Source organism: Rhea pennata, chromosome Z (assembly GCF_028389875.1).
Source record: "Rhea pennata isolate bPtePen1 chromosome Z, bPtePen1.pri, whole genome shotgun sequence".
In the NCBI taxonomy this organism is placed as follows: domain Eukaryota; kingdom Metazoa; phylum Chordata; class Aves; order Rheiformes; family Rheidae; genus Rhea; species Rhea pennata.
In genome coordinates, this window is record NC_084702.1 from 33,051,711 (window position 1) to 33,064,001 (window position 12,291).

A 12,291-nucleotide genomic window follows, 5' to 3' on the forward strand; every position below is an offset into this window, starting at 1 on the left:
TGAGATAGATGTCTTAAGTCAGTATTTTCTTAAAACAGGATATTCTTATTTTGGGAAAACAGCTTCAACTCCTGAAAAAAAAAATTGTTGTTTTCTCTGCACAGAAAGCAGGGGATATGGATGGCACTTTCACAAATAGTTAATCACAGTGTCATTACACGTATCCCTTTCATAGCAGTAGATAAAAGCTTGGCCATGGGCAAATACCTGCGGATGCTGAGTCCACCATGCAGCTAATGATTACTCCTAACTAGCTTACAGAGCTAGTACCTGCCTTGACTTCTCTCTAATGCAAGCCCTTGGGAATACTGCTCGAAGCCCCCCGCCCCGAGTCTGAGCTCCCACCCGCGGATCACCTCTCCACAGTTTGGGAAACAGCCATGTAAAACTGGCCCAAAGAAGTACATTTCACTTGAACCACACGCATAAACCAGAAGTGGCAAAAATATGAGAAGTGATGAAAATGCAAAAGCGACCAGTCTTTAAGATTTTGCTGTAATTCTGCTGCTGCACAAAATTTCTCTGCAAACAAGTAGGCTTATTTTTAAAAGAGCATATCTTTTCAACAACTGATAAGCAATGCCGCTTCTAAAAACAGTAATACAGCAAGGTGTCTCATTAGGCACTGGGGACTTTGTTTAACCTACTTTTCCAGTCCTACTTTGTGTCATTTTGCTTTGCAAGGAAAACGAAAATTTCCCCTTTACTTCCAGGTTGAAAAACCAAAAACCAAGCAAAGAACCTAAAAATGCCACGAGATATATTTGCAGGGAGGGGGGACCTGTAATTTCCAAGACAGTTTCCATGACGCTGTAATATATGTTGTTCCATCACCATCCATATTTTGCCAGGGCACAGATTCCCCACCGCACAAGCCTCACCCTTCCTCTAGGATGCTGCCTAAATAGCTAGGCGGGGAGGGAAGCAAGCAGATATGTTCCTTCACCTGCTTATTCTCCTTCTGCACCCAACAGGTACTTACAACACAGCAGCCACAATTAATCGCATCCTACGCTCCTCCCCTTCAACTTTGAATTAAATCCTAGCTTTGCTAGCAGGCTTGTGGAAATACAGGCAGCGGGAGACTGCTCAAGGAGCAGAAAATAAACCTGGTGTGGCCAAGGCGAGGTGTAAGCTATAGGCGCAGCTTTATGCGAGCTGGGGTCTTCCAGCGGCATCGCTGCAGCAACACCGACGGTGCATCACTGACGGGTACCAAAGCAAAAAGTCTGGGCTGGTCCCGAAGCTGCCAGCGCACCCTAACCACCCCACCGCAGCCTCTCCTATACGATCAGGGAGGCTATATGATCAGGCAGGCTGCATGATCAGGCATGCTTTCAGGGCTGCAGCTGCAACAGCAGTCAAGCCATCTCCAAAGAGGTCAAGCAGTGCAAAGCAGCGCTCAGTCCCGCCTGGCCGAGGGGCCAGAGTCACGGCTAGCCTGGCTGCGACGGCCGGCAGCGCAAGGGCCGAGCCAAGGCGTCCTTCCGCTCCTCGCCTGCAGATCCTACCTGCTGCTACACAAACGAAAGCACAGTAATAACCACGTTAGGCCAAATTCCATCTGTCCTGCCTTCAGTGCTGGCCACTGAACAGCTGGCAGCAGATGTTTGTGAAAATAGTCTCGGAAACGGAGAATCACCTATTTCATTCTCTCCTTTTCCAGAAATCAGCAACTCGGGAGCTTCCTAAACTGTTGAATTATCATCCCCAGTAGGGCTATCCTCCATGCACTGAGCTAATCACTTGCAAAACTATTTACATTTTTGGCCTCTGGAAGAGCTTCCAGCAAGTTTCCACAATTTACGCATGCATTGTATGAAAAAGCATCCCCTCTAGATTGCTTTAAGCCTTCCACCTACAGCCTACACAGGAAAGGAAAAGGGATTTGCTGCAGTAGGAGCACAAAGGCAAGCCACAATCCTTTTCCTAGATGTACTCATACCTGTAGATGCCTGTAAAAGAAGATCCTGACCAAAAGGGTGACAGGCTACAAACAGCGGGCGAAAACAACCTACACTTTAAATGATTAATGATCTGCAATTCTCAAAGCTACTTTTAAACTCACCTGCCTGCTGTGCCTTGTCTCCTCTGTGCTGAACTAAGAAAACATGGTCAACTTCACTAAAAGAAAAGAAAAATACCTTTCGTTTCTTGAAGGCTCCTTTGGCACCAGGCACTGCTTCACAAACACGACTGATTGCTTCCCTGAAGAGACAGAAAAAAAGCTTTATAGCAAATGGATGTGTGGGTTTCTTCATTATGCTTCTGAAATGCACTGGAAGAGAATAGCTCTGGACAGCATTTGTATTCACAAGTGAGGACAGTTAGTGGGTCAGTTAGCTCTCCTCTCACCACTAAAATGGGTGTCATTCATATTTAGATTACTTCACTCTGATGCAGAAGACACTTAATGGTTAATGTTAGTCTAAGGAACAGTATCTTGAAAACCACAAATGATAAAAATGATTCCTTACACCATCAAAAAGAACTTTTCTTATTGTAAATTATTTATTTTAATACCTTCTTCTGACTCTCATTTTTGTATCTTACTAAGTCATGGGGAATCTGATAATAAGAGATGTCTTTAAGAAACATTGCTCTAGACCCTTTTTAACCTTTTTGTAATGTAGAAAGTTGTAACTATCATTTGTTTCTACCTACTGTACACTTATATAGTCAGAGAAAAGCCTCCTGGCTTCACATAATATCAAAATCCTACAATATTCCTGATAAAATGCATGTTGTATGTGATACACATGACATATGTTTTGACACAAACTTTTTAACTCATATTTGCTCTTTATGATCCAGACACTATATTTGTGGCCATATTTTTATATGCTAAAGAAAATGAATGTCATTAACATTTTTCTTCAGTTTTCTAATATTGCTTCATTCTTCCCATTATGCTAATACCCTGAGTGAAAAAAAAGCATATTGAGAACAAATTTGAATTAGGAAAATAACTACATATGACCAGAACTTTTTCAATCATACATCTGCAAACCTTTTAGATCCTTTCAGCACTTAACAAGAGATCATCCAAGTAGTTGAGCTGACCAGTATTTAGAAATTGCTATAGCGCGTGCACAGATGCTCCTGTGACAATTAGCAACGGTGCTGTAGTAGATCTGTCCCATTAATTGATACTGTAAGACAGAATGGCTCCACAGGGACCAATAAGGGTAACTGCAAACTATAGTTTAACCGTTCTTAATATTGACTGAGAGCCCAGACATTAACAGTATATTATGTTTAGACCTAAAAAACAAGCAAATAACATGTATGTTATGCAAGGAAACCCCCATAATATGAGACCATGAACTCCAAGCTCAAGAACTGTCAAAATATTCCAAACCTTGAAATACAACTTTGATAAAAACAATAAATGACTTCAATTTAATGTCATGAGCAGCATGGTATTCCAACTACTCCCCAAGTGGATACACGGGATTAACAAGGGAGTCGGGAGGGAGAGCTCATATATTTAGCATTCAATGTATAATGGCCCAACAAATGATGTCATAGATTTATCATTATGCAATCAGTAGTCGCTACATAGTTAAGGCTCAATCCAAAGTCGAAATCATCTGAAAGAATCCCACGATTTTTATTTTCTCTCCTTTGGCTCAGGTCTCACAGCGGGGTTTTAAATCCTGTCACTCTGAAGAAAAGTAAGATTTCTAGGAAGAGATAATCCAAAAGCTTTCAGGCACACATCAGCTAGAACAGGGCTTGCTTGCTCCAAAGCTTGCTTGTTTGCTTTGTCTTTTTCCCCCAACTATATCTGCTGGTCTAGTAATATTACCCCTTGCTACAAACCCTGCCTTGCCTATGTCCTTAGAGCATCTCAGCTACAGCAGCACTCCCTTTCATGGATCAGTGCTTGAATTCAGCTCCCTCATTTACCACAGTGCATCTTCAAATTCAAACTAATGTTAAGTTAAAGTAATTACCAACTTTTCTTATATAGCAAGTGGAAATCTGTTGGTTTAAAAGAGCAGCCCTGATATATCTTAGAAATACGAGACAGCAAACATCACATCAACTTATGATTATGAGATTCAGAGATGATATTCAGCTGTGTCTCCCTGCTCCCACCAGCAGTCTGCTTAGCATATTAAGATTACCTGCAAGTTTGGCCTCTCACAAAAAGCATATCCGTTTCAGAGACATGAACTGTGCTTGGCAGATACATTTGCTTGCAATTTGCTTTCTCTCCTACTTGCCTCCACCATCTTCCAGTTGCAGCAGCACCATGGAGCAGGCTGGAAGCAAGGGGGATTTTCAGGTTGTCCCGACAAACAGAGTTTAAGAGCTTGTGGTCTCTCTCAAGCGCGGGGCTCGTGCCTGCAGTGTTTTTGCTCCTACCCGTTCTGCCTGCAGGCTCCTCCTGATTATCACGCAGCAACCGCGTAGCTCAGCAGACCCATCCGATTCAGGGATCTTGTCTATCGAAACAGTCAGTTGAGCCTGGGATAGGAGAGGCGCTGACACAAGAGGTCAAAACCCAGCAGCGGGTTAGCAAGGCACGGTGGCTGCCGTTGCGCACCGTATCTCCGAAGAGCTGGGCGAGCAGTAAGCAGCTGACAGCCAGGATACGCAACCTCGCACCCAATAACAAAGTGTTCCAGATTTTCCAACTCTAAGTGTCCCTGACAGTAAAATACCACAGTTTAACCAAACTCAGCGCTCCAGAAGTCCACGTGAGTGCTGGAAATGGAGGAGAGGCCTGAGAAAGGTTACAACTCGTTGCAATGCTACTCAGATAAGGCAGGCCCTCTGCACTTAAGCTGGACAATTGTTTTAATTTGTTTCTGGAAATTCTGTGAATAGTAAATGTATTCGGGCAACTGATGGTTTAAATTAACAACGCTTTTGGTGAAAATGCTAGGAACTTCAGAACAGATATTTTGAAAGCAAGACTGTCTATGCAAGATGACAGTGGTCTGCCAAGCCAGGAGATGGCTTTCTCAGTGGCGATCCCTTATGTTCCTGCAACAAAAGGTGCAATACTTTCCCCACCTGGGAGTTAAGGACACTTACAGAAGTATCTGATGAATATGAGAAAAAAAAAAAAAAAAAAAAAAAAAAAACTCAGCTGGATATCCTCTGCCATCCAGATGTGCACTTTCTGGGAGGAAGGTTCCTGGATTTCCATGTTGAGAATATTCCAGATTGTCTTTGTGGAAGGTCTTTACACATAGTCTGGTGATATGGAAAAAACACCCCAAAGATTATTTCTAGCTTGCACTGTCAGGCAGTACGGGGCAGACATCTTCTCTTTTTGCAGCAAGTCAAATTTGCAGGTGCCTACGCAGCATAAACACCTGAGCCACAAAATCAAATCCAGAAATAGAAATAGCTGCTAGGTCAAGAGTGCAGTTACCTGACTTGTACATGCAAACGCTTGTCTAAGAAATGCAAAAGCAGACATTCGGGACATACCTGCACGCTATACTGTGCCATGGACTTTGGAAAAATTGGATGTGACTACATTTTCTTCGTCTCCAATAAGAAAGTTATTTGACATAGATGCCCGCCACATCTTTCTATGCCACATGCCATTTCATTGGTTAGGCACTGATCTCAGAGAAATGCCAGTGAAAAGTTATCTTGAGCTCTTGTAAAATTAGCTACCGTGCAGTCTGCAGCAGGGACCACATGCTGAGTTCCAAATCTGTCCAAGAGTATTTTCTGCTTTGCAGATGGTCATGCTGTGGAGTCATTTTCTTGGCACAAAACACATTGTATATTTGAATATAGATTTCAGCATGCAAATGTATCCAGTGAACAATTATCAAAATGCATTTTCCCAAGCCGACCTGTTGTGCTTTAAAGTGACTTGACATCTCTCTGAGACAGAAGAAGAGGCATTTTACATTGGCATTTTGTTCTATTAAAAAGGCTAATGCCCTGATATTTTTCATAACTTTAGTCATATTCTATTCTAGCTGTTACATAAAGTAGCCCACTCAGGAAGCTGAAATCTGTTCCTTTATGAAACACCATCATGTGAAAATATCCTCTTCTCTTGTAGTTTCAGGGATTTTTTGGCTGTTTTTTGTTGGGTTTTTTTGTTGCTGTTTTTAATTAAAACCACTTAATTGATTACAAAAACAGAACTCTGGAACTAATGTTTCAGGGGAATGACAAATTGCACAGAGTTTTTTCAACATATTTGGAAAAAGAATAGCTATCTCAGACATTGATACTAGCAACTGTGACTAGTTTTGCTCTGAAATGTTTTGTATGACAAGACCAAAAAAACACCAATATTCTCTTGTTAATATCTTCTAGAATCCTACAGCTCCCAAGTTTACCTTTGCTGCCTCCAAAGATTGGGGCTTCACAGCTAGACATCAAAAATGTTTACAAAAATAGACATTGAAAGATAGATTTTATTAATGAAAGAATGACATGTCCAGAAGAATTGTACATGAGGCTTCCAGTAATTTCTTAACAGTATTAAACCTCTGCCAATCTTTTTAAAAGTTTACAAATCACTACCATGCAAAAATACATTTTTAGAAATCCTTTTAATAAGTGAAAGATTATTTGTTCATTTATGAAACAGGCAAAATGACGACGTGTTGTCTGAAGAAGCGAAGGGGACATTCACAAACCCTGAGGACTAGGGCAATGTATTACTGTTGACAAAACTTGAAATGCCAACAGGCAAATTGAGGATGGCTGGAAGATGTAAGGCTGAAAAAGTAGCTAAAGCAAATACAGCAGCAAATAAGGAACTGTGAGGAGCAGTTAGACCTAATGCCATGAACTTTACGTCCTGTAGCCTTGCAGGGGGGCCCACTGAGAACGTGGCAGAGAGACCTCATGATGCCATTTGCTCGCAGCAGCCCCCCAGAAGTGGAGCCGGTCCTGCTGTATATGTGATGAGAAGCCTGGGAGAAAAGACTTGTGGAACAAAGCAAGACTGGCAGACGTGTCAAGCAAGCTGTCGTCGGCCTGTAGAGCAAGTAGAAGACAGTTCTTCCTTTTCTTCCTCCCAGGTCCTTATTTTGTTTCTTGAAATGGGTCTTTTTACATGTAGAAAATCTATAAGCAGAAAACAAAAGGAAGCTGGCCAATTTCAGTTTTGGTATATTTAATAGACTTTACGCAGTAGTAAGCCTGTCTCTGGCAACTGTTGGACGGAAGGTGTAATTTTCCATTGGTGATTCTAGCAGGGCAACGTGGCTATTACTTTTACCCAAGTCTTCACTGTGGCACTTGCATAAAATTGCTAACAGAAGTCAATATGCTCAAGAGGCCTCTTTTGCTTTTACTGCCAAAGAAACTTCTTATCCACTGGCATGCTTAATGAGGGCTTTGTTCTCAGTATGTATAGATAATGCAACTTCAAGTGATATTTGAGGCAATTTTAGTACAGTCTGTACCTTCTTTTATAATACAAAAGTTCAGAAACTCTCACTGTTTTATTCATCACTAGCAGAGAGATCTAGCTGCTCTTGGCAGCTTTTTCTAATATGGTCAAAACAATGCCCTGATTTTCAGAAAAGTAGAATGAAACTGTGCATCCAACCTTATTTAGATATGTAACCATTCACTTTATGTGCACACAGTCAGTTTTGCACTTGGCAAAACTGGAGCAACCATACCCATTTTTCCTTCGCTATGGCAAAGGTACATGGCCAAAGATGCATACAGCTGTTCCTCCACTGCAGAGAAGACAGTTACAAATACATGATTAACCTTTATTCAGGCTCTGGCAATCACGGTCCAAAACTAAGGGTACCTTTCAAAGAGAAAAGCTCTTAAAATACTGCTTGCCACTTTTGTGAAGATAAATTGAAAGCTGAATGCATACCTACAAAAATCTTCCTTCTGCATAACCCCGCAACTTTGAAGAATAAGCTCGATGATGCCAAGAAACTAAATAAAAATGTACTTGGACATCTCGATCTGTTAAGTGGATCTCTAATCCTTTAACTTCTTCTGGTGTCTTCAGGCCTTCTTCCAGTCTGAATCTAGCTATTTAGTCGAGTAGTGGTCAGAGAGAAATAAGAGCTGACTTCTGTTGCTAAATCAGGATCACAGCAGCCTCCAAATTTGGTCCAGCCTCAGGTCTTTTAGAGTAATATTCTCTCTCTCAGAAAGTAGCCTATAACAGATATTTCCAAGGAAAACCTGGGAAACCTCACAATAAGTAAAATTTTAAAAACTTTGTCTGAGGAATATTTTCTTCTAATGCCTAACTGACTCCAAAGCATGACCGTAGAAATAGGTATCTTCCAAAAATTCTTTTTTTATTAGCAGATTAAAGTTTTAACAGTGACTTTTCATATTACCCCCATTAGATATAAGGCATTTTATAAATATACAAGCCATCTTTGCCAAAGACTATCCAGTGGCAATGAACTGTCTGGTGTGATTAGACATACCACACAAAATACAAACAAATTGCCTTGGTTTCTATATGTAATCAAAGTCTCTAGGTACAATTAACAGAAGAAATTCAGAGTGTCTCTGTTGCAAAGGAGTAAGGCAACTGTTGACTTTGCATTAAGATTTGTGTTTAAAACACATTAAGACCATTCTGCTTCAGACCTTCTGCTTCTGCAGAACTATGTGGATTCATCAGCTTTCTGGAGACCCAGGGCAGAGCTGCACCCTGGGTTATAGCTATACCTGTATCTGCTTCCATGACTATTTGGCTTTCAATTCTTCATTTTCCCCAACCCCTGAGAGACTCTTTGCTTTCTCACAAAAGCAAGTGGAATGGGGCAGCTCAATTAATTATTCTCACTCAGGCATTGCATTACCATATATTAGTCAAATTAATCCAAATACTAGTTAACATTTTTTCCATTAATAGCACATTGAAAATGAAAGATTTAAATGTTAAGCACACAAAAGCCTATTTATTCTAATCCATTTCTGTGCCACTGAACTGGAGCTAAACAAGCAAATGTAAATGATTCCGTGAAAGTATCAGTCACTCTGCCATTGCCCCACTTAATGGGTCAGCTCTAGGAAGTAAAAGCAGTCTCCATCCACTTTTTGGAATCCTGTTCCCTAGGGAGGGGAGCAGCAGCCAGCACCCCTCATTTCCCTGAGCTCAGCCCTGAAGAAACTGCGCAAAAGGAAAGGGGGCTCTGGTTCACATGCCTTCCTCCGTACCGCCACGCACCCAGACCCGCAGCCTGGGTTCACATGTTCTGCAGTCCCCTAGGCGCCTCCCCAAGTCCACGGAGCAGAAAGCAGGAGCGAACCATACTCACCTTCCAGGTCAGCGTGAATGTTAAGGAGGAGGTTGAGCAAACATATGGTTCACTGCAGATAACATATGTTACCTATCTGTCTTAAAATTCATAGCGGAGCCATTCTTCCCTTCCAGTGTCTTCCTTACCTTTTCAGTGACGCTTGTTGAAAGTGGATTTCTGCAAAGAATATGGATATGGTTGAAGGAAACACTATAATAAATTGATTTCATTCATGTTGTTTAGCAGTGGGCTCGAACTCAGCTCTAAAATCTGGATTTGCATTATCTTCCCTCCAAATGTTTGGGACAGTGGTACAAAAATAGGTTTAATTTTTCACTTTTAATAAAGATAGGTTCAGTCCCCAAATTAGGAGAGGAATCTCACTTCAAATTGTCCAGCCTGACAAAGCTCAGTATCGAGGTTTGGGTTCAGGCCCATCACTAAAATGAAGTATCTCAGCCCTTTGATCTACTTGTTATTAACATAGCATGCATTATAATGTTTTACTCAGCATGGGGAGGTGTGACTTTCTGCAGCTGCATGCAGCAAACTAATATTGCATTCATTTAGACAGCAACAAAGAACATGCAGCCCAGTAGTCCAGACACTGCTGCACAACAAATAGTGCATGCAACATTATTCTAATTCAGTCCAGTGTATAGCTACACTCGTGCATGCAACACAGTGGTGAAGACTCATTATACTATAACATTTCACAATAACCATACAAACATGCTAGATGAACTGCAAACATTGTACATGTTGCAAAAATATTTTACCTGATTTTTTCTGATATAAATGTCTGAGGGTTCAAATGGCCTGGCCACACAACCTTAAGAGTGGTGGCCTCTTTGTGTGACGAAGATGGTTAGGTTTCAGACGAGCTTAGGAGCACTTGCCAGCTGCAGTTAGCTCAGTAGTCTGGCCTGCTAGTCCTCCTGCTCCTCCTCGGTGTTGAAAATGAAACACTTCTGTTCCTCTTGCTGCCCAAGCAAGTTATCTTGACTTCACTTGTGTTCCAAGAATTGTCACTGGATAATTAATGATGCAATACGTGGATTCAGCTGGCTTTTATTTATCATTATCCATAACTGCTGACCCTCGGCTTGCACATCCATTTATTTGCTCAAAGATTCACATGACGTTCCATTCATTACACAAAAGAATAGGTACAATACGACTGATTAATGCAACCCTAGATCTCCTGTTTCTCTGGCAGTGAAAGAATCTTGAAACTTAAATGTACATTGATAAAGGAAAAATATTCTTATAAATTAGCCATAGCTGTTCATTTTTGCTCAAATCACACCCAAAATTAGGATAACAATACCTTTTGTCAGGCACCAACAAGGTTGTTAAGACCTGATGAAGAGTTTGACAAGTGAGAGTGCTTGCTCATTCCTTTCACAGAAAGATGAATTCCTTGCTAGAAATTTAGTATTTAAATTTATAAAAAGTGAAAAGCAAAAACAAGTCACATGTGAGGTACAACAGCATTAAATGGCACAGATTGAGAGTAGCTTTTCACATGACTGTGACAAGAAAGGTAAGATCCCTGACCAGATTGTTTACACGGAGGCTTCACTCCAGTTCCTGGAGTTGCGGCCGCAGTTTTCCATTTGTCAGACTGGTACATGCATACGCCTTCCTAATGTATTAATAATAATGGCAGGGAGTTTCAAAGCCATTCAGAAGACTTTGGCAACATTTTCCTATTATCTTCTCATGTAATATGGGTGTCAAATTCACTAGATAACTGGAGAACTTAGCCAAATTCATAAATAATTTCTAAATGTTCACCCAACGACTTCAGTGCCCTTTGCAACCGCTAATTAATTCGTTTAACTGCACATTTTTTTGTGGCTGAGACTAGTAACTTCTCCAAAGCAATGCCCAGCGTTTGCAGCAGAGCCAGAGGCTCCGCAGTGGCTGAGCTTCTTCTCTGCTGGCAATTAGTGCGGCTCATCAGACTTCAGTTTCTGCTGAGGACCAGCGCAGAGGAGAAGTGCCATACACAATAACCAAGGGCCAGAAAAAAAGGCAAGCGTGGGATGCGCAGTGACAGACTTCCTACGCCTGGGCTCTGCAGCACCGAGGAAAAGCAAGGGCGAGGAAGCGAGCAGGGACAGGGCTGCGACGCAGCCCTGGAAAGGGAGGGAGCGAGTGTTTTGTACGTGCCAAGCGCTGAGCGTGCCTATTAGGAAAGGCCATATCCAGGCTGCCACGCGGATTCAGATAATATTTGGCTTATCTTTCCTAACAGTTCTTTATGGTACTTAGTAAATACTGCATGATACCAGAAGTAATATTGGCCCAAGATGCATCAGTTGCTTCTTCGGTGACTGGCTGTGTAAAGGAAGTTGCAGAAAAAGTGGCATCGGATTAAGCAAGAGCAACAGATGCTTACATATTCTAAATACAAAGCTATGGGTAAGAGATCAGGGCTGCCTAGACACTTGCTTCTCGAGTTATGGGAAACAGTCTAGCCACATTTACACAGCTCCAGATATAAAATAAACTTTCACCGCAGCTACGGGTTATAAGGAAATTTTTCCTACTGGTGGTGGGCTGCAGAGAAATCAGCAATGGAAATGCCTCGCCCAGCAGGTCTGCTTTTAAAGGACACAGAGCTTAGACTTACCTGATCAGGAAAACTGATAAGGAGGATTTTGCACAGATATAGGCAAATTGTGAAACAATTATCACCCTTAAGGTAATGTAACTTTTAGATACTTTTGGTTTATATGTAATTGAAGGGTTGCATGGACCAGTTGGTGCAAGGGGTCTTCTGGTGCCTGTGATATCAGACCATCAGCTTTATTAATTTAGTACATACCTCAAAAGGCTTACATTATGTTTCTTAATGCATATGAGCAAGTTAACGAGCAAACATGAATTTTAGGATTCCTTAATGAAAATTAGGCTTGTTTGTGAAATGCTATATGATGGAATGTGGCACAGACTGCTTCCTATGGGTATTAGAAACTTTAGACGTGGCATGGGGATTTCTAGAGGCAGATGAATTAATGAATAACGAAGATTAAGATACTAGATCCTAACT

General features: G+C 41.4%; 1 protein-coding gene across 1 annotated transcript in view; it reads right to left on the minus strand.

The window, feature by feature from the left end:
* SHC3 (SHC adaptor protein 3) overlaps positions 1-12,291 on the minus strand; it is a 58,294-nt gene that overhangs the window by 23,443 nt on the left and 22,560 nt on the right. Inside the window, exon 3 of the mRNA XM_062599673.1 lies at positions 2,145-2,208. Coding sequence (XP_062455657.1) covers positions 2,145-2,208 — 64 coding nt within the window. The remainder of the gene's footprint in view (positions 1-2,144; positions 2,209-12,291) is intronic.